Source organism: Salmo trutta, chromosome 34 (genome assembly GCF_901001165.1).
Source record: "Salmo trutta chromosome 34, fSalTru1.1, whole genome shotgun sequence".
NCBI lineage: Eukaryota > Metazoa > Chordata > Actinopteri > Salmoniformes > Salmonidae > Salmo > Salmo trutta.
This window is the reverse complement of record NC_042990.1, coordinates 23,368,320-23,390,681: the sequence shown is the minus strand read 5'-3', so window position 1 is coordinate 23,390,681 and position 22,362 is coordinate 23,368,320. Positions and strand designations below refer to the sequence as shown.

The 22,362-nt window shown below is 44.5% G+C and overlaps 1 protein-coding gene across 1 annotated transcript in view; it reads right to left on the bottom strand.

Annotated features, from left to right (window-relative positions):
- LOC115173834 (growth factor receptor-bound protein 10) overlaps positions 1-22,362 on the bottom strand; it is a 55,044-nt gene that overhangs the window by 19,656 nt on the left and 13,026 nt on the right. Inside the window, exons 4-5 of the mRNA XM_029732278.1 lie at positions 12,403-12,646; positions 11,985-12,108 (exon numbers count right to left, since the gene is read on the bottom strand). Of these exons, the coding sequence (XP_029588138.1) occupies positions 11,985-12,108; positions 12,403-12,646 (368 nt within the window). The remainder of the gene's footprint in view (positions 1-11,984; positions 12,109-12,402; positions 12,647-22,362) is intronic.

Genomic DNA, 22,362 nt, shown 5'->3' with positions numbered 1-22,362 from the left:
CAATCTCTCGCTCGCTCGCGCTCCCCCCCTCCCCTCCCTCTCCTTACTACATGTAGAGGTTCGGTGATAAATGCCATAAGATCATTGAGTGTGTGTGTGTTCCGTATTACTTAACATCATTTGTGTGTTTCGCTCTACCTCCCTGAAACCTAAAACCAATAGAGGTTGAAAAACCTTTAAAAACTAAAATGTAAAAACAAAGTTCTGTTTTTCTTCCATGGGGGGAATCTGTTTATCTGTTAGAGAGCCTGAGTCATGATAAGGGGGTAGACCACAGCGTGTGTGTGGTTAAGACAAGGTTAGTTAAGTGGTAAATTGAGTTTGAGGCTGAACTGTGGCCTCTAATCAAGTTAAGACCACGAGTGTGTGAGCGAGCGTCTCGGTGTGACACACACACACACACACACACACACACACTGACCCAGACTAACAACCACATAATTCTGCCTGCTCATAATGTCTAGACGCTTCGCTTCCATCTCTCCCTCCATGACATGGTCAGATATCTGAGCTGGAGGGAGGAAGAGGGCGGGAAGAGGAAGTCGGAGCGAGGAGGAAGGAGTCAGGAGGGTCGTGGAGGAAAGGGGATTGATGGAAGGGAAGAGGGTGTTAATAGTTAAGATGTAATGTGAAAGAAGAGTTTTACTGACGCACACATATACATATATATACACACACACACAGAAATTAATCTCTGTGGATGTGACCTATGACAACCCACAGCTCTCTCTCTTGCTGTGGGGCTACTTAACATAACATTTTATGTTGTGTGTACGTGAATGCTTGCATGTGTGTGTGTGTTCTCATGCAGGCTGTATTAGGGGCCAGCTGGCATGCAGCAATCCACACATGAGGCTGATTATGACTCAGTATTACATTACAGACATTCCTCTTTCTGTCTCTCATTCTGCCTCTCTCACTCTTTCTATCTTTCTGTCCCTCTGTCTTAGTGCTGAGAGATTAACAAAATGTTTTGTTTTTTGAACAACTAATTGACCAAAGTCAGTTCATTTATTTGAATTCCATTTAGTTTTTTTTTCTGTGAGCTCAATGTGAAGTTTCTGTCGAGATAAATCTGATCAAGCCTGAACTGTGGGATGTAGTAGGGAGTTGTAGTTTCCAACAGGCCAATATTCGACATAGTTTTGTGCAGAAAACGTGGTAATTAACTACAACAGTGATCACCAACCTTTGAGTCAAGATCAATTTCTGAATCAAAATGCAAGCCAAGATCTACTGCTCAGATTTTTTTTTTAACATGACTTAAACATAAGCCTATGCAATTTGAACATATTAAAAACAGTACTGTAGCAATGAGGTTTGTAGTAGGCTATACGCCCATTACATTATCACTTCATATTGGCTATGCTTGAATTGCCCTGTCAATGTTGTTCTTCTCAGACTATTTTGAAATTAGATTTCAAAATCTGAGGTATATGATCACACTGGTAATAGATCAAGGCAAAGGGTGGCTACTCTGTAGAATCTTAAATATATGTTGATTTGTTTATCATGATTCCATGTGTGTCATTTCATAGTTTTGACATCTTCCCTGTTATTCTACAATGTAGAAAATAGTACAAATTAAGAAAAACCCTTGAGTGAGTAGGTGTGTCCAAATATACAGTACCAATCAATAGTTTGGACACATACTTATTCAAGGGGGGGCTCCCGAGTGACACAGCGGTCTAAGGCACTGCATCTCAGTGCTAGAGGGGTCACTACAGACCCTGGTTCTATTCCAGGCTGTATCACAACCGGCCGTGATTGGAAGTCCCATTGGACAGCGCACAATTGGCCCAGCGTTGGCCGGGTTAGGGTTTGGCCGGGGTAGGCTGTCATTGTAAATAAGAATTTGTTCTTAACTGACTTTTTATTTTATTTTTTTATTTCACCTTTATTTAACCAGGTAGGCTAGTTGAGAACAAGTTCTCATTTACAACTGCGACCTGGCTAAGATAAAGCAAAGCAGTGCGACACAAACAACAACACAGAGTTACACATGGAATAAACAAACATACAGTCAATAATATAGTACAGACTTGCCTAGTTTAAATAAAATAAAAAAATGAGGAACGCTATTCCAAGAGTCTTGAAGGAGTTCCCACATATGCTGAGCACTTGTCGGCTGCTTTAACTTCACACTGCGGTCCAACTCATCCCAAACCATCTGAATTGGGTTGAGGTCAGGTGATTGTGGAGGCCACACACACACAGATGCCAAAGTAAACCAAGCCAATGAGACAGGCAGTGGTGAGGGCAGCTAACCCAGAGGGCCTGACTGAGACTTGTGTAAGACTGGCCATTCCCATTGTCTGGGAAACTGCCTTCTCACACACACACGCCAGCCAGGTCACCTGTGATACAAGTCAGTATTTGACGTCCATCCATGTCTGTGGACGTTGGGAGATGAGGTGGAAACTGGCCACTAGGGGCAACAGTGAGTGCTGTTGCCGTCTACCTTATGCCTCTGATTCCAAAGGTTGCAAGTTCAAATCCAGCTATGTTGTTTTTGAGATTTAATGCCTAAACGTAACCTTAAATACTTCCAAATTTGATGTTTGAGAAACATGGATGAACGTCTAATTCGGATGTGAGATAGTGAGAGCCAGTTGCGCACGCACCCACACACACACACAACTTCACGTGTCCTTACTAAAAGCGGTTTAAAGCTGAGGTCTATGAGAACATGGCTTACAGTATGAGTCAAAAGTTTGGACACACCTACTCATTCAAGGGTTTTTCATTTTGACTATTTTCTGCATTGTAGAATAAGCGAAGACATCGAAACTATGAAATAACACGTATGGAATCATGTAGTAACCAAAAGTGTTAAACAAATCAAAACAAATTTGAGATTCTTCAAAGTAGCCACCCATTGCCTTGATGACAGCTTGCACACGCTTGGCATTCTCTCAACCAGCTTCACCTGGAATGCTTTTCCAACAGTCTTGAAGGAGTTCCCACATAAGCTGAGCACCTGTTGGCTGCTTTCCTTCACTCTGCAGTCCAACTCATCCAAAACCATCTGAATTGGGTTGAGGTCAGGTGATTGTGGAGGCCAGGTCATCTGAGGCAGCACTCCATCACTCTCCTTCTTGGTCAAATAGCCCTTACACAGCCTGGAGGTGTGTTTTGGATCATTGTCCTGTTGAAAAACAAAATGACAGTCCCACTAAGTGCAAACCAGAAGGGATGGTGTATCGCTGCAGAATGCTGTGGTAGCCACGCTGGCTAAGAGGGCCTTGAATTCTAAATAAAATCACTGACAGTGTCACCAGCAAAGCACCCCACCTCCTCCATGCTTCACGGTGGGAATCACACATGTGGAGATCATCTGTTCACCTACTCCGCGTCTCACAAGGACACGGCAGTCGGAACCAAAAATCTCAAATTTGAATTCATCAGACCAAAGGACAGATTTCCACCGGTCTAATGTCCATTGCTCCTGTTTCTTGGCCCAAGCAAGTCTCTTCTTCTTATTGGTGTCCTTTAGTAGTGGTTTCTTTGCAGCAATTCGATCATGAAAGTCTGACTCACGCAGTCTCCTCTGAACAGTTGATGTTGAGATGTGTCTGTTACTTGAACTCTGTGAAGCATTTATTTGGGCTGCAATTTCTGAGGCTGGTAACTCTAATGAACTTATCCTCTGCAGCAAAGGTAACTCTGGGTCTTCCTTTCCTGTGGCGGTCCTCATGAGAGCCAGTTTCATCATAGAGCTTATCGGTTTTTGCAACTGCACTTGAAGAAACTTTAAAAGTTCTTGAAATGTTCCGGATTGACTGACATTCATGTCTTAAAGTCATGATGGACTGTTGTTTTTTTCTGATTATTTTAGCTTTTCTTGCCATAATATGGACTTGGTCCAACTTCTGTATACCACCCCTACCTTGTCACAACCCAACTGATTGGCTCAAACACATTAAAAGGAAAGAAATACCACAAATTAACAAGGCATGACTACCATGAAGCAGGTTGAGAGAATGCCAAGAGTGTGCCAAGCTATCATCAAGGCAAAGGGTGGCTACTTTGTAGAATCTCAAATATAAAATATATTTTGATTTGTTTAACACTTTTTTGGTTACTACATGATTCCATATGTAGAATAATAGCAAAGATATCAAAACTATGTAGAAGATAGTAAAAATAAAAACCCTTGAATGAGTAGGTGTGTCCAAACTTTTGACTGGTACTGTAGGTCTGAACGTTTAAACTTTCAAATCTATTCAGTTTCAGATCATACAGCAACTAATATAGAGGGATGGAGAGAGAAAATGACATGGATACAGACACACAGAAAGACAGAGGGAAGAATTACAGGAAAGATGGTAAGAAAGAGAGAAGTCCCGTCTATTCTAGAAGAGAACAGAGCCAGTGAAAACGAAGTACACTCACTCGCTCTAATTCACATGGCTTTATTGGCATGGGAAACATATGTTTATGTTGCCAAAGCAAGTGAAATAGATAATAAACAAACGTGAAATAAACAATCAGAAATGAACAGTAAACATTACACTGAGAAATGTTTCAAAAGAATAGAGACATTTCAAATGTTATATTATGGCTATGCACAGTGTTGTTACAATGTGCAAATTGTTGAAGTACAAAAGGCTAAATAAATAAAACAGACACGAGTTGTATTTACAATGGTGTGCAGTGATCTCATTTCTCATATTTACCCCCTCTTTTTTTATGTAATGTATGCTCTCATCTATAAAAGTGGATTTTCGTGATAGTATTTTACTTTCTTATTAGACCATGTAGGTCTAAAAAAATTTTTTTTATGGTAGGCTAACTCTCGCTTTCCACAAGGCATGTCTGAGACTCTTGTCTGCATTGTTGTGGAGGCTATGCTATCTGGTAAGACCCTGTGTTTGTGGGAAGAAGTCGGTAACATGTATAAATAACTTTTGACCTTGGTGTGTAGGTATAAATAATGTTGTATACAACAGGTGTAGACTAACAGTGAAACGCTTAGTTATGGGCTCTTCGCAACAATGCAGAGAGAAAAAAATAGAGAAAGAAAAGAAAAGTAATAACATGTAATAATAAAATGAATAAATACACAATGAGTAACGATAACTTGGCTATTACACAGGGTACCAATACCGAGTCGATGTGCAGGGGTACAAGGTAACTAAGGTAGATATGTATATATAGTTAGGGGTAAAATGACTAGGAAACAGGATAGATAACAGTAAAATTGTTAACCAAATAGCTACCCGCACTAACTATTTAGCTTATGGCTTGGGGGTAGAAGCTGTTGAGGGTCCTGTTGGTTCCAGATTTGGTGCATCGGTACTGCTTGGCGTGCAGTAGTAGAGAGAACAGTCTATGAATTGGGTGGCTGGAGTCCTTGACCATTTTTAGGGCCTTCCTCTGACACCACCTGGTAGAGGTCCTGCATGGCAGGAAGCTTGGCCCCAGTGATGTACTGGGCTGTACGCATTAACCTTTGTAGCGCCTTACGGTCGGATGCCAAGCAGGTGCCAAATGAAGCAGTGATGAGGCCAGTAAAGATGCTCTCAACGTTCCAGCTGTAGAACTTTTTAAAGCTCTGAGGGCCCATGCCAAATCTTTTCAACCTCCTGTGGGGGAAGCGGAATTGTTGTGCACTTTTCATGATTGTGCTGTGTGTGTGTGGACCATGATAGATCCTTAGTGATGTGGACAGAGATGAACTCTCAACCCCCTGCACTACAGCCCTGATGTGAATGGGGGCGTACTCAGCCCTCTGTTTCCTGTAGTCCACGATCAGCTCATTTGTCTTGCTGATGTTGAGGGAGAGGTTGTTGTCCTGGCATTCTCTGACCTCCTCCCTATAGGCTGTCTCATCGTTGTCGGTAATCAGGCCTACCGCCGTCATGTCGTCAGCAAACTTAAGAATGGTGTTGGAGTCATGCGGCTACGCAGTCATTGGTGAACAGGGAGTACAGGAGGGGACTAAGCACGCACCCCTGAGGGGCCCCTGGTGTTGAGGGTCAGTATGGCAGATGTGTTGTCTACCCTAACCAATGGGGTGGCCTGTCAGGAAGTCCAGTTGCAGAGGGAGGTGTTCAGTCCCAGGTTCCTTAGTTTAGTGATGAGCTTGGAGGGCACAAGGGTGTTGAACGCTGAGTTGTAGTCAATGAATAGCAGTCTCTACCAACTGAGCCTTCCCTGTGGCTCAGTTGGTAGAGCATGGTGTTTGCAACGCCAGCATGGTGTGTGCAACGCCAGGGTTGTGGGTTTGATTCCCACGGGGGGCCAGTACAATTTTTTTTGTAGCAATTTTTTTAAATGACTAAAATGTAAATGTAAAAAATGTGTTCCTCTTGTCCAGGTGGGAGAGGGCAGTGTGGAGTGCAATGGAGATTGCATCATCTTTGGATCTGTTGGGGTGGTATGCGAATTGGAGACTCTAGTGCGTCTGCGATGGTGTTGATGTAAGCCATGCCCAGCTTTTCAAAGCATTTCATGGCTAAAGATATGAGTGCTATGGGGTGATAGTCATTTAGACAGGTTACATTGGCGTTCTTGGGCACAGGGACTATGGTGGGCTGCTTGAAACATGTAGGTATTACAGACTGGGTCAGGGAGAGGTTGAAAATGTCAGTGAAACACTTGCCAGCTGGTCAGCGCATGCTAGGAGTACGCGTCCTGGTAATTCATCTGTTTAAAGGTCGTAAGACCTTTAAACAAGTTAACATTCACAAGGCCGCAGGGCCATATGGAGAATGAGATCACACAGTCGTCCGGAACAGCCAGTGCTCTCATGCATGGTTCAGTGTTACTTGCCTTGAAGCAAGCATAGAAGGCATTTAGCTCGTCTGTTGTCACTGGGAGGCTCGCAGCTGGGTTTCCCTTTGTAATCCGTGATAGTTTGAAAGCTCTGCCACATCCGACATGCATCAGAGTCGGCATAGTAGGCATAGTAGGTATAAGTCCTCTATTGATGCTTTGCCTGTTTGAGGTCTTATAGGTTGTAGCGGAATTTATTATATGCATCCAGATTAGTTTCCCGCATTTTGAAAGTGGCAGCTCTAGCCTTTAGCTCAGTGCAGATGTTGCCTATAATTCATGGCTTCTGGTTGGGACATGTACATACGTAGGGCTGTGGCAGTCATGACATTTTGTTAGCTGGTTATTTTCATGTAACGCTGTTGGGTTAGAAAGCAACGCTGTTGGGTTAGAATTATGCGACTAAAGGCTATTTGAGAAAGTCGCAAAAAAAGCTAGGGCTCCATTCCTCGTCTCAGGTTGCACAGCTGTTCACTCAAGTGATCATATTTTAATTGACTATTCTCAATTTAATCTTGTCTTTACTAGTATGTACAATTTGTTTCGATTTAGAATGGCCCATTATCAAATGGGTAGGAGCAGGGGCAAGAGGGAAAAGACGTCATCCCTATGCACTCTAATAGCAAATTGTGGCCGCAGTTTGTTTTTCAAATCCTGCCCGGCAGGCTATTCCAGTTTTATAGTGGAGCATGTGCTTAATTTTAGCTGCTGAGAAATAAATATAGTAGCACCTGGAATCCTCCTCTTTTCAGTGGCAACCATCAAAACTCTGCTTTCAAACAGGATTGCATATAGAAATGTCTAGGCTTATAAAGAACAAAGTTTGGACACACCTACTCATTCCAGGGTTTCTTTATTTGTACTATTTTCTACATGGTAGAATAATAGAAGACATCAAAATTATGAAACACCACATATAGTATCATGTAGTAACCAAAAAAAGTGTTGAACAAATAAAAATTAAAAAGTTTTATATGAGATACTTCAAAGTAGTCACCCTTTGCCTTGAGGACAGCTTTGCACACTCTTGGCATTCTCTCAACCAGCTGCATGAGGAGTCATCTGGAATGCATTTCAAGTAACAGGTGGGCCTTGTTCATTTGTGTAAATGTTTTCCCTCTTAATGCGTTTGAGCCAATCAGCTGTGTTGTGACAAAGTAGGGGGGTATACAGAAAATAGCCCTATTTGGTAAAAGACCAAGTCCATAGTATGGCAAGAACAGCTCAAACAAGCAAAGAGAAACAACAGTCCATCATTACTCTAAGACATGAAGGTCCGTCCTATAGGCCTATGTGTATACATAAGCTCTAATATGCGTAGGTTACATTTTTATCATCACCTTACAAAGAGCTGTCTATTTTCTTTGGCTTTGAAACAACATCCACAACGACCATGTTTTCCACTCAGTTTCAACGTTTTGATCGATCACAGTGAGATGAGTTTTAAAAGCTTGATACTGTTATGATAAATGTTGGATGTGATTTTCAATTGCATTGATGTCAGAGTGGTTAGAGGGACAGTAGATTAATTAATGAAGCCGGTGACTGATGTGGTAAACTCCTTAATGTTATCGTATGAATGCCAGAACATTTTCCTGTCTGTACTAGCGATACAGTCCTGTAACTTAGAAGGAGCAGTGTCTGCGCGTGACTGGGACACTGGGTTCTCTGAATAACACACACTGGGGGAAGGAAAGGCTGGACTCTGACAAACTCTCTCACACTCACACACACACAGCCGTGACGCTCCGAGCTGGGGTGGAAGCGTGTGAACGGGAAATGAGCGTCTGTCTTTCCCAGAGACGCTGTCGGAGAAGCCGGAACGCCGGACGGATAGGCAGGGCTCACACAGCCCAGATACTGTGTGTGTGTGCGTGTGGACGGATAGGCAGGGCTCACACAGCCCAGATACTGTGTGTGTGTGCGTGTGCGTGTGGACGGATAGGCAGGGCTCACACAGCCCAGATACTGTGTGTGTGTGCGTGTGTGGACGGATTGGCAGGGCTCACACAGCCCAGATACTGTGTGTGTGTGCGTGTGGACGGATTGGCAGGGTTCACAGAGCCCAGATACTGTGTGTGTGTGCGTGTGTGTGTGGACGGTATTGGCAGGGTTCACAGAGCCCAGATACTGCGTGTGTGTGCGTGTGTGTGTGGACGGTATTGGCAGGGTTCACAGAGCCCAGATACTGAGAGGTTCCCAGCAACATCTCCAGGAAGAGGGACACCGAGCATCCTGTAGACCTAGAACACTGTGTGTGTGTGTGTGTGTGTGTGTGTGTGTGTGTGTGTGTGTGTGTGTGTGTGTCAGCGGCTGCCCTGCTGCTGAAGAGAGAGAGAAAGCAAGAGAGGAGCTTTGGCCTAGGCTACAGTTGATTGCGAGGATGAAGGCCTTTTTAATTGAAGTAAAATTAAAGTTAGAGAGTATGCCTATTGTGAAAAGCTTACAAGGCAGGGCTTCAAACTGTGATCATGTAGCCACATTTTGCGACCCTTAGACTTGGTTGTGTGAGTTAAGAAATGTATTGGTCACATCAGTGCGGGCTGCACATTCATTCACCTCCGGAGCCTGCTGGTTTTCTGTTCTACTTGATTATTAATTGCACCCACCTGGTGTCCCAGGTCTGAATCAGTCCCTGATTAGAGGGGAACAATGGAACTGGCTGTGAGGTCCATAGTTGAGTTTGAAGGCTATATCCATTATCCTCATGAATCCTGTAATGAAAGTGTCTGTTTGCCTCAGCTTTCTGAAGGTATACTTTTGATGTCTCAGCTCTCAATTCCAAACTCAACAGCAACTATTTTACAAAGATATTTGATCTGGCTTTCAGATATGGAGTGTGTGAAAAGCACATTGGCCATTGCGAGTGCATAGGCCTCATTGAACAGTAGGCTACAACTGGAAATGAAATGAACTTTTAGATTAATACATGGCTACTATGAGTGGATATTATATTTAGAGTTAGCAATCTAGCTAATGTGTTGAGTTTCCACTTACTCAGGTGGTGAATTAGCCCCAAATACAGTTATTTCGGAAAGTATTCAGACCCCTTGATTTTTCCAAATTTTTTTACGTTACAGCCTTATTCTAAAATGGTTTCTCCCATTCTTCTCTGCAGATCCAAGTTCTGTCAGGTTGGATGGGGAGTGTTCCTGCACAGTTATTTTCAGGTCTCTCCAGAGATGTTTGATCAGGTTCAAGTCCGGGCTCTGGCTGGGCCACTCAAGGACATTCAGAGACTTGTCCCGAAGCCACTCCTGCGTTGTTTTGGCTGAGTGCTTAGGGTCTTTGTCCTGTTGAAAGGTGAAACTTCACCCCAGTCTGAGGACCTGAGCACTCTGGAGCAGGTTTTCATCAAGGATCTCTCTGTACTTTGCTCCGTTCCTCTTTCCCTCGATCCTGACTAGTCTCCCAGTCCCTGCCGCTGAAAAACATCCCACAGCATGATGCTTCCACGACCATGCTTCACAGTAGGGATGGTGCCAGATTTCATCCAGACATGACGCTTGTCATTCAGGCCATAGAGTTCATTCTTGGTTTCATCAGACCAGAGAATCTTTTTTCTAAGAGTCAGAGTCCTTTAGGCAGCCTTTGGCAAACTACAAGTGGGCTGTCATGTACTGAGGCGTGGCTTCCGTCTGGCTACTCTACCATAAAGGCCTGATTGGTGGAGTGCTGCAGAGATGGGAGAACCTTCCAGAAGGACAACCATCTCCACAGTGGAACGCTGGAGCTCTGTCAGAGTGACCATCGGGTTCTTGGTCACCTCATTGTGAATAACTTGATAGGCCTACAATTTTTTTCTACTGCATGATCCCCCCCCCCAAAAAAATTGGTACGACCAAATCATGGGCTGGTGCCACCAACTGAAAAACTTAGTGGCACAAGTCTGTTAGTCTGGAGCCCTGCTACAAGGGGAATGTCCTCCGTGTGGAGGAGTTGAACTATTGTAGTGGACAAAGATGAGAAGAATGATGCGGCCAAATGCATGCTACTTTGCACCTGGCCATTGTTATTTATTTATTTGTATTTATAATCATTAGTTTTATGATTATTATATGTCATTGTTATTATTGTAGGCCTTTTTATTAATCTAAACCAGTTCTTTAAATATGCAAAATATGTTTTGTTTCATTCTGTTGAGACATTTTATTTAGTTAACTGTAATGTTGTGTTTGCCACAATATAATATCCTACTCGTATTTTCCCTATAAACAATGGCTTGACTTAATTTAGATATTACCTTAATAAAAGTTTAGAAACATTTGTGAAGGTTTGGTGTGGCTATTAGCCTACTATACTGAAGGCCTATGATATGACGACAGTGCGCACTGGTGCTCCAACTGATTCCGACAGCTGAACTTGAGATGAAGGATGTTTTAGGCCTACCAGAGTTACTCCTGTAATCTAACAATATAATGCTTACCTTTATAACAAATTCTAATAGAACATTTATGAATTAACCACTTTCTGTAAATCTGTCTGACAGATGCAGCAGCCTGTCTGACATGAAAAAAACGCATGTTCGTGTCGTATCATGCCACCGGCATCTCTCTCTCTGGGGCTAGGCCTAAGCTTCTCTTTCTTCCCATTTATCTTTTAAATATTAATATCATACAGTGGACGCTTAAGCCTATAGGCCAATGCATGCAATGCCGTTATGCATTTGGTGTTCAAATCTCCAACAGCTGAACCGTGAGGTGGACAATTAGTGTTTTAGGAAAGCAAAAACCAATAAAATAGGGTACACATTTTTGCATATGCTACAGATCGAAACACAAGGAATAATGTTTTGTAATTAAATATAGGCTGTTTAAGGACACAAATGCGGCTCATTTGACCAATATCCCTGGTTTACTGATGGAGCTGACTGCGTGGGAAGATGGCCTAATTGATTACGCACCCAATACATATGGATACATTTCTCAAACGTCAGATCAATTGAAATCTTTCCGGTCACCTGTCTGGCGCCAAATGGGTGTGCGTGTGTGTGATTAATGACCATCATACCAGAATGAATAACACACACACACACACACGCACACGATAACCCAGCGTGAACTGTTGAGTAACATAAGAAAGGCAGGTCTACGGCCAAACACAACATTATGCCAGGACATTACAGTCCAGTCAGCTGATTCAGAAACAACAGACACGCACTCGCACTCAAAAGTCACTCCGTCTGTGTGTGTGTGTGCGCTTACATGGTTGTCTGTGGTGTGTATGAGGCTGAGGATGGGAGAGCCAGTGGGGGTGCAGAGTTCAGGGAAGGGGTTGATGACGGCAGGGAGAGAGGAGGGACGACACTGCGGCTCCTCCTGGAGCCTCCTGTAGAGGGAGACAGAGTTGCACAAAAATAAAAGACACCTCAATCACAACCACAGATTTACATTTACTCATAGAAAGATAGAGATACTGTGTGTGTGTGTGTGTGTGTGTGTGTGTGTGTGTGTGTGTGTGTGTGTGTGTGTGTGTGTGTGAGTGAGTGAGTGAGTGAGTGAGTGAGTGAGTGAGTGAGTGAGTGAGTGAGTGAGTGAGTGAGTGAGTGAGTGAGTGAGTGAGTGAGTGAGTGAGTGAGTGAGTGAGTGAGTGAGTGAGTGAGAGAGATAGAGACATAGTTACCTAAAGGCGTTGATGTGTACGGGCTGAGAGCGACACAGCCTCTCTTGGGGGCAGGAGGGGGGAATAGGGGGCGTAGGGCGCTGGGAGCGAGGGACGCACCGATGAGGAGCGTGCCCGTGATGAGGGGTGTGCATGTGGCTGTTGTGCAGCAGCGGGGCCGTCTCTGTGTGGGTATTGCAGCTGGAGTAGAGACTCTCCAGAGAGGAGTTCATGTCATTCACCAACGCCTCCAGATCCACATCATCTACACAAAGAGACAGAGCAACACAGAGAGAGAGACAGAGAGACAGAGAGACAGAGAGACAGAGAGACAGAGCAACACACAGAGAGAGAGAGAGAGACAGAGCAACACACACAGAGAGAGAGAGAGACAGAGCAACACACACAGAGAGAGAGAGACACAGAGCAACACACACAGAGAGAGAGAGACAGAGCAACACACACAGAGAGAGAGAGAGACAGAGCAACACACACAGAGAGAGAGACAGAGCAACACACACAGAGCAACACACACAGAGCAACACACAGAGAGAGAGACAGAGCAACACACAGAGAGAGAGAGAGAGAGAGCAACACACACAGAGAGAGAGAGACAGAGAGAGAGAGAGAGACAGAGCAACACACAGAGAGAGAGAGAGAGAGAGAGAGAGAGAGAGAGAGACAGAGACAGAGACAGAGACAGAGACAGAGACAGAGACAGAGAGAGACAGAGACAGAGACAGAGACAGAGACAGAGACAGAGACAGAGACAGAGACAGAGAGAGAGACAGAGCAACACACACAGAGAGAGAGAGACAGAGCAACACACAGAGAGACAGAGCAACACACACAGAGAGAGAGAGACAGAGCAACACACACAGAGAGAGAGAGACAGAGCAACACACACAGAGAGAGAGAGACAGAGCAACACACACAGAGAGAGAGAGACAGAGCAACACACACACAGAGAGAGAGACAGAGCAACACACACACAGAGAGAGAGAGACAGAGCAACACACACAGAGAGAGCGAGAGAGAGACAGAGCAACACACAGAGAGAGAGAGCAACACACAGAGAGAGCGAGAGAGAGACAGAGCAACACACACAGAGAGAGAGAGACAGAGCAACACACACAGAGAGAGAGAGAGAGAGAGAGAGAGAGAGAGAGAGAGAGAGAGCAAACACACACACAGAGAGAGAGAGAGAGAGACAGAGCAACACACACAGAGAGAGAGAGAGCAACACACACAGAGAGAGAGAGCAACACACACAGAGAGAGAGCAACACACACAGAGAGAGAGAGAGACAGAGCAACACACACAGAGAGAGAGAGAGACAGAGCAACACACACAGAGAGAGAGAGAGACAGAGCAACACACACAGAGAGAGAGAGAGACAGAGCAACACACAGAGAGAGAGAGAGCGACAGAGCAACACACAGAGAGAGAGAGAGCGACAGAGCAACACACAGAGAGAGAGAGAGACAGAGCAACACACACAGAGAGAGAGACAGAGCAACACACACAGAGAGAGAGAGACAGAGAGAGAGAGACAGAGAGACAGACAGAACGAGACAGAGACAGACAGACAGAACGAGACAGAGACAGACAGACAGAGACAGACAGAGACAGACAGACAGAGACAGACAGACAGAGACAGACAGACAGAGACAGACAGACAGAGACAGACAGACGTAAAGACAGACGTAAAGACGGGAGGGAGGTGGGGAGAGGGAGAGAGATAGGTGTATTTAAAACACAGCAAAAAGGAGACATGCTGCAAATCTTGCTCTTACCAATAGATGTCACTGTAGACTAGAGAAAACTAGGATGCTGTCCTGAGCACAGGGAGAGCTACTCCCAAATCCCCGTTATTCGCATGAAGACGGAGATACAGGGGGTGCAAATCCGGGTGCCTTGCGAGAATTTGTCGGTGAGTGAGTAACCCGCCTTTACCATGCGCTCTATTGGCCAATGTGCAATCACTGGAGAATAAACGGGATGAGCTCCGTTCCAGACTATCCTATCAACAGGACATTAAAAACTGTCATATCTTATGTTTCACCAAGTCATGGTTGAACGACAACATGGATATACAGTTAGCTGCATCGGCAGGACAGAACAGCTGCATCCTGTAAGATGAAGGTTGGTGGTTTGTGTATTTGTCAATAACAGCTGGTGCACAATGTCAAATATTAAGGAAGTCTTGAGGTCTGTCTCGCCTGAGGTAGCTTACCTCATGATAAACTGTAGACCACACTATCTATTTTTCGAAGCGGTCTATTTACCACCACAAACCGATGCTGGCACTAAAACCGCACTCAACGAGATGTATAAGGCCATAAGCAAACAAGAAGATACTCATCCAGAAGCGGCACTCCTAGTGGCCCGGGGACTTTAATGCAGGCAAACTTAAATCCATTTGACCTAATTTCTAGCAGCATGTTAAATGTGCAACCAGAGGGGAATTTTTTAAAAACGAGACCACCTTTACTCCACAGACAGACACACGTACAAAGCTCTCCCTCGCCCTCCATTTGGCAAATCTGACCATAATTCTATCCTCCTGATTCCTGCTTACAAGCAAAAATTGAAGCAGGAAGTACCAGTGACTCGCTAAATACGGAAGTGGTCAGATGATGCGGATGCTACACTACACGACTGTTTTGCTAGCACAGACTGGAATATGTTCCTGGATTCATTAAATGGCATTGAGGAGTTTACCACCTCAGTCACTGGCTTCATCAATAAGTGCATAGATGACGTCGTCCCAACAGTGATCGTACGTACATATCCCAACCAGAAGCCATGGAATACAGGCAACATCCACGCTGAGCTAAAGGCTAGAGTTGCCTCTTTCAAGGTGTGACGGCTCTTATAAGAAATCCAGCTATGCCCTCAGACGAACCATCAAACAGGCAAAGCTTCAATACAGGACAAAGATAGAAACATACTACACCAGCTCTGACGTTCGTCGGATGTGGCAGGGCTTGCAAACTATTACAGACTACAAAAGGGAAACCCAGCCATGAAGTGATCAGTGATGCGAGCCTACCAGACGGGCACTGCCCTTTCCCACCTGGACAAAAGGAACACCTATGTGAGAATGCTATTCATCGACTACAGCTCAGCGTTCAATACCCTAGTGCCCTCAAAGCTCATCAATAAGCTAAGGACCCTGGGATTAAACACCTCCCTCTGCAACTGGATCCTGGACTTCCTGACGGGCTGCCCCCATGTGGTAAGGGTAAGCAACAACATCTGTCACGCTGATCCTGAACACAGGGGCCCCTCAGGGGTGTGTGCTTAGTCCCCTCCTGTACCCCTTGTTCACCCACGACTGCATGGCCAAGCACAACTCCAACACCATCATTAAGTTTGCTAACAACACAATAGTGGTAGACCTGCCTGATCACCTACGACGATGAGACATCCTATAGGGAGGTCAGAGACCTGGCAGTGTGGTGCCAGGACAACAACCTCTCCCTCAATGTGAGCAAGACAAAAAGAGACGATTGTGGACTACAGGAAAAGGAGGGCCAAACACATCCCCCAATTCCCATCAATGGGGCTGTGGTGCAGCAGGGTTGAGAGTTTCAAGTTCCTCAAGCTACAGTAGACATACAGTAGATAGTTAGGATGCTGTCCTGAGCAGAGAGAGAGCTAGTGTATGTCAGAGGGACATTAAGAAACCATTGGAATATAACAGAAGACTCCAGCCTTCCACTAAAATGTTTCCTCTACCATGTTCTAAGGTGTCCCTAGGCTCTGAGTGTGTGTGCATGTGTAGGCCTGAGTCTGCTGACTCTGGAGCACTGGGAACACAGTCACTGCCTCGCATATGTTAAATCTAGAAAGTGGGACACCAAAACCACACACAGACAGGCTTAGATCAGTTGGAGACAAGAAATGGGTCCCCCTACCATACACAGGGTCTGACCATTTGTTTTCTAACCACACACCCTGGGGACAGTCTGGGACACAAGGCCATGTGATGCTGGGGTTCATGTATAGGACGGGGTGACCAATGGGGGGGAGAGAGAGAGAGAGAAAAAGAGAACAAACCTACATTACATAAAAAGAGAGGGGGTAAATATGGTTCTTATTATAGGGTGTTATGGTGTAATGAGACATTGACATGCTTTACATTCCTAATGAGCGCACATATACACACACACACACACACACACACACACACACACACACCTATGCAGGTAAGGTGATACAGCATCTAAACATAGTGGCCTGTTACAGAGTCAGAAGTGAAACTAGAGCTGCTGTCTGACTGGAACCATCATCCATCTACAGTCATACTTAAAAGGTTACATTCAAGGAAAAATCATACCGAAGTCTCTATCATCCCCAACATTCAACATGGGGTGGCAGGTAGCCTAGTGGTTAGAGAGTTGGGCCAGTAACCGAAAGGTTTCTGGATCGAATCGCCGATCTGACAAGGTAAAAATCTGTCATTCTGCCCCTGAACAAGGCACTGTTCCTAGGCCGTCATTGTAAATAAGAATATTTTCTTAACTGACTTGCCTACTTAAATAAAAGGTTACATTAACATTTTTAAAACATATTGAAGTCTATCATCCTCTACAGTCAACATACCGAAGTCTATCACTTTCTACAGTCAACATACCGAAGTCTCTATCATCCTCTACAGTCAACATACCGAAGTCTATCACTTTCTACAGTCAACATACCGAAGTCGATCATTCTCTACAGTCAACATACCGAAGTCTTCAAGTCACTAAACCAGCTAAATAGGCAAGTGTATCGGTCCGCGGGAGCCCACACCGATCCAAATGAAGCATACATCGGTAAGAAAACTGATTCAAACGTTACGAATTGCAGGTTCAGCAACATTTTTAACTCAATTGTTTCTGCCTTACTCTGCAAACATTGCTCTACAAGTCAGATAACAACTGTTTGCACAGCGCGAGAGATGCAGCTGCACGAGCCAACGAGAGGTAGGCCTACTCTAACCCTGTTCTAATATTGGTAGGCTACATCTGCATGGCACCTTCAGCATTCAGATGTTTTTCATATTGCGAAAGCCATTTTACAACAGACTTTATTAACTCCTTACACTCGTGGGAATTGTCCTATACCGTATGGATAGGGCTAAATGGAAATGTTTCTTACAGAAGAAATATGGGAAGTATATGCAATATAGCCATTAAAAATTTGAACAGTTTGGAGATAATGGGAAAATGATTAGACAAAGGTGAAAACACAACAGTTCACCTGACACAAGACTGCATCCAAAACATTACAATGTTGATTTTACACTTACTGTACTTTTCGTCATATTTGTTGATAACGAAATCTGAAAATACTCTGGATACATTCAGTAACAGAATTTTGGGTAGTTGCAACATAAGACAACAAAAATGACAAGGGTTTGAGTGAGAGGTCTAACTGGTGTTTCCAAGTGGCCACACACACACACATCTCCAAAGTGTGCACAGTTCCTAAGTCATTTCAATGCACTTTTATGACTCAAAGAAGAGTCTTCAACTAGAAGGTGTTTTTTTTTAGCTCTCCTAGCTGTGCCGTTGAGGAACTAGAGCAAGAACACTTGTAGTTGTGTTGTTTGGAACATAGCCCTGCATCTTCACCTTTACACAATTACTGTTAAGCAATACAAAAACGGTCCATTATAAATCACAATCTGGGTCAGATGGGTATAATTTGACAGCTTGTTCAATTTCCAACATGACTAGCTAAATGATAAAATATGATCTTACAGTGTTAGGCTTTCACTAGGCAATTTAGAGAAGCAGATTGTAATTTTGGTGCAATAGAATGGAGTCATGAGTGCATTTCCTTCACAATACAACAAACATAGGCTCATTCTGTTCAGGACGACCCAGAATATAACGCCATGCGTAACTGTACATCAAACATAGTGATCATGAAAGTTAACACTGTATATAGCATGAGTTTTATGATATGGAAATGTGAAGTGTACAGCATTCCAATTTAAGTGCTTATCAGAGTTCAAATCTGCCATTTTCAACATGTATATGGGTGCAAGTGCAAAAGGCTACATGAGGGACAACCAATGTAGTTTTTTGGGTCATTGATACCAAATGCACTGTAGAAAATGTTGTTTTACCGGTGGAGACGTACCGGGCTACCGGAGTGGACAACTCACCGGGCTACCGGAGTGGACAACTCACATTTTGCTGACTGCACAGCTAACTGCTGATTGGTGGTTTTCGATTGCCAGGTCCACCGTACAAAATATTAGTTTAGCTCTGCTTTAAACAGTCAATGCATTTGGTCATTTTTACATGAAAAGGGTAAAGGTGTAATTTCATAACAAGGACAGCAATAATTTTCCCGAGCCGCACTGGTCGGAATGGGAGAAGAGAGCAGCTCTTGGTCGAAACCATTTGCTTTTGAAACGGGGTGAAATCCAAAACTGTTATATTAATTAGCTATGTGTGTCATAGCTAATTTCTAAAAGATAAATATTGACATATTACTAGCAAAAATTGTTTTTAAAAAATCTGCTATCTGACAAGTTAAATCAGTGGGTGATGAGTATTTCAGATAAAAGGTGGGGGGGACAGAAACATAAATTGCGCCAATCCATTCAACTAATCAAATCACACCGAATCGTTTCAAACAAAAAGTATTGTTCCTGTATCATATTGGAGCACATGTATCTAGATGCGTATCGAATCGTGCTTGTAAGGAGAGATGCACATCCCTATAACCTAGCATAATATAGCCTGGCATAATATAGCCTGGCATGATATAGCCTGGCATGATATAGCCTGGCATGATATAGCCTGGCATGATAGGGCAGCTCTACTTCTAGCTCCTAAGCAACTTCACAGTATGTACATTTTTTTGGTGTGTGTTATTTCTTACATTATTAGCCCAGGAAATTGTTGGTGTTATTACATACAGCCGGAAAGAACTTTCGGATATCAGAGTGGCAGTAACAAACCAGCATTAGGACCGGGAATACGACTTTCCCGAATTGGATCCTTTGTTCGTACCCCCCAGGGCAATTGAACGGATTCCAGAGGCTGATCCAAAACACCGCCGGCGGAGAAGAGGTGATCGGAGTGGACTTCTAGTCCGACTCAGGAAGCGGGCGCACCACCCACCACTTCCAGAATATTACTTGCTAATGTTCACGGAAACATGGCTCTCTCGGGATATACTGTCTGAGACTGTACAGCTAGTTGGGTTCTCAGTATATCGCCCAGACAGGAATAAAGACATCTCTGGGAAGAAGGCAGGCAGGGGTGTATGTTTCATGATTAACCACTCATGGTGTGATTGTGATAACATACAGAAACTCAAGTACTTTTGTTCACCCGACCTAGAATACCTCAATCAAATGCTGATAATTATCTTCGTTTATAGTCACAACCGTGTATATTCCCCCTCAAGCCGATACCATGACGGCCCTCAAAAAAACTTCACTGGACTTTATGCAACATGGAAACCACATATAGTGAGGTCGCATTTATTGTAGCTGGGGATTTTAACAAAGCAAATTTGAGGAAAACACTACCGAAGCTCTACCAACACATTGATAGTAGCACTCGCTCTGAGAAAACAGACCACCGCTACTCAGCTTTTCAAAGTGCCTATAAGGCCCTCCCCCACCCTCCCGTCGGCAAATCTGATCATGACTCCATTTTGCTCCTCCCTTCCTATAGGCAGAAACAAAAAAATAGGAAGTACCTGTGCTAAGAACTATTCAAGGCTGGTCTCACCAAATCGGAATCTACACTTCAAGATTGTTTTGATCACGCGGACTGGGATATGTTCAGGGTAGCCTCTAAGAATAACATCGACAAATACACGGATACAGTGACTGAGTTTATCAGGAAGTGCATAGGAGATGTTGTACCCACTGTGACTATTAAAACCTACCCTAACCAGAAACCGTGGATATACGGCAGCATTCGCGTAAAACTGAAAGCGTGAATCACCACATTTAACCAAGGTGACTGGGAATATGGCCGAATACAAACAGTGTAGTTATTCCCTCCTTATGGCAATATGTCAGTAGAGAGACAAAGTGGAGTTGCAATTCAACGGCTCAGACACGAGACGCATGTGGCAGGGTCTACAGACAATAACGGACTACAAAGGGAAAACCAGTCAAGTCGTGGACAAGCTAAACACCTTCTTCGCCTAATTTGAGGATAACACAGTGCCACCGACACGACCCGCTACCAAGGACTGTGAGCTCTCCTTCTCCATGACCAACATGAATATTTAAGCGTGTTAACCCTCGCAAGGCTGCCGGCCCAGACGGCATCCCTAGCCGTGTCCTCAGAGCATGCGCAGACCATCTGGCTGGTGTGTTTACAGACATATTCAATTTCTCTCTATCCCAGTCTGCTGTCCCCACTTGCTTCAAGATGTTCACCATTGTTCCTGTACCCAAGAAAACGATGGTAACTGAACTAAATGACTATCGCCTGGGTCGGATCCCTGCCCTGTGCAATTGGGTCCTGGACTTTCTGACAGGCCATCCCCCAGGCGGTGAAGGTAGGAAACAACAACCCCACTTCGCTGATCCTCAACACAGAGGATCAACAACAACCCCACTTCGCTGATCCTCACCACAAGGACGCATGCTCAGTCCCCTCCTGTACTCCCTGTTCACCCATGACTGTGTGGCCACGCACGCCTCCAACTCAATCATCAAGTTCGTATACGACAACAGTAGTAGGTCGGATTCCCAACAATGACGAGACAGCCTACAAAGAGGAGGTGAGGGCCCTGGTAGTGTAGTGCCAGGAAAATAACCTCTCACTCAATGTCGACAAACCAAAGGAGCTGATGGTGGACTTCAAGAAACAGCGGAGGGAGCCCGCCCCTATCCACAGACGGGACTGTAATGGAGCAGGTGGAAAGCTTCAAGTTCTTCAGCATACACATCACTGATGATCTGAAATGGTCCACCCACACAGACAGTGAGGTGAAGACGCAACAGCATCGCTTCAACCTCAGGAGGCTGAAGAAATTTGGCTTGGCACCTTAAACCCTCAGACTTTTAGATGCACAATTGAGAGCATCCTGTCGGGCTGTATCGCCACCTGGTATGATAACTGCACCGCCCACAACCACACGGCTCTCCAGAGGGTGGTGCAGTCTGCCCATTGCGTCATCGAGGGCAAACTACCTGCCCTCCAGGACACCTACAGCACCCGATGTCACAGGAAGGTCAAAAAGATAATCAAGGACAACAACCACCTGAGCCACTGCCTGTCCACCCCGCATTCATCCAGAAGGTGAGGTCAGTACAGGTGCATCAAAGCTGGGACCAAGAGACTGAAAAACAGTTTATATCTCAAGGCCATCAGAGCGTTGGACTAGTAACCGAAAGGTTGCAAGTTCGAATCCCTGAGCTGACAAGGTACAAATCTGTCCTTCTGCCCCTGAACAACATTTTATATTTTTTACATTTTAGTCATTTAGCAGACGCTCTTATCCAGAGCGACTTACAGTAGTGAATGCATCCATTTCATGCATTATTTTTTGTACTGGCCCCCCGTGGGAATCGAACCCACAACCCTGGCGTTGCAAACACCATGCTCTACCAACTGAGCCACAGGGAAGGCAGTTAACCCACTGTTCCTAGGCCGTCATTGAAAATAAGAATTTGTTCTTAACTGACTTGCCTAGTTAAATAAAGGTAAAATAAAAAGAATGGTCCTTTAGGCCTACATACTTTACAGTGAGCCAATATTTACAACATGACTGTGAGCAACAATCTCCATGGAGACCAGGCGTTGACGACACCCCCAGGAAGTAACGGGTCAAACAGGAAGAAGATTTACAGCCTGCCTTCCCACAGCATTCCTAGAAGAGCATTCCTACAGAATTCCAAGGAGTCTGCTGGATATTCTGGAAAAATCAACCCACTTGCCAGTGAGAAAAATGTTGAGCACCAAAAAAAATAACAACACTATTATAGCCTCTTCATTTGGACAA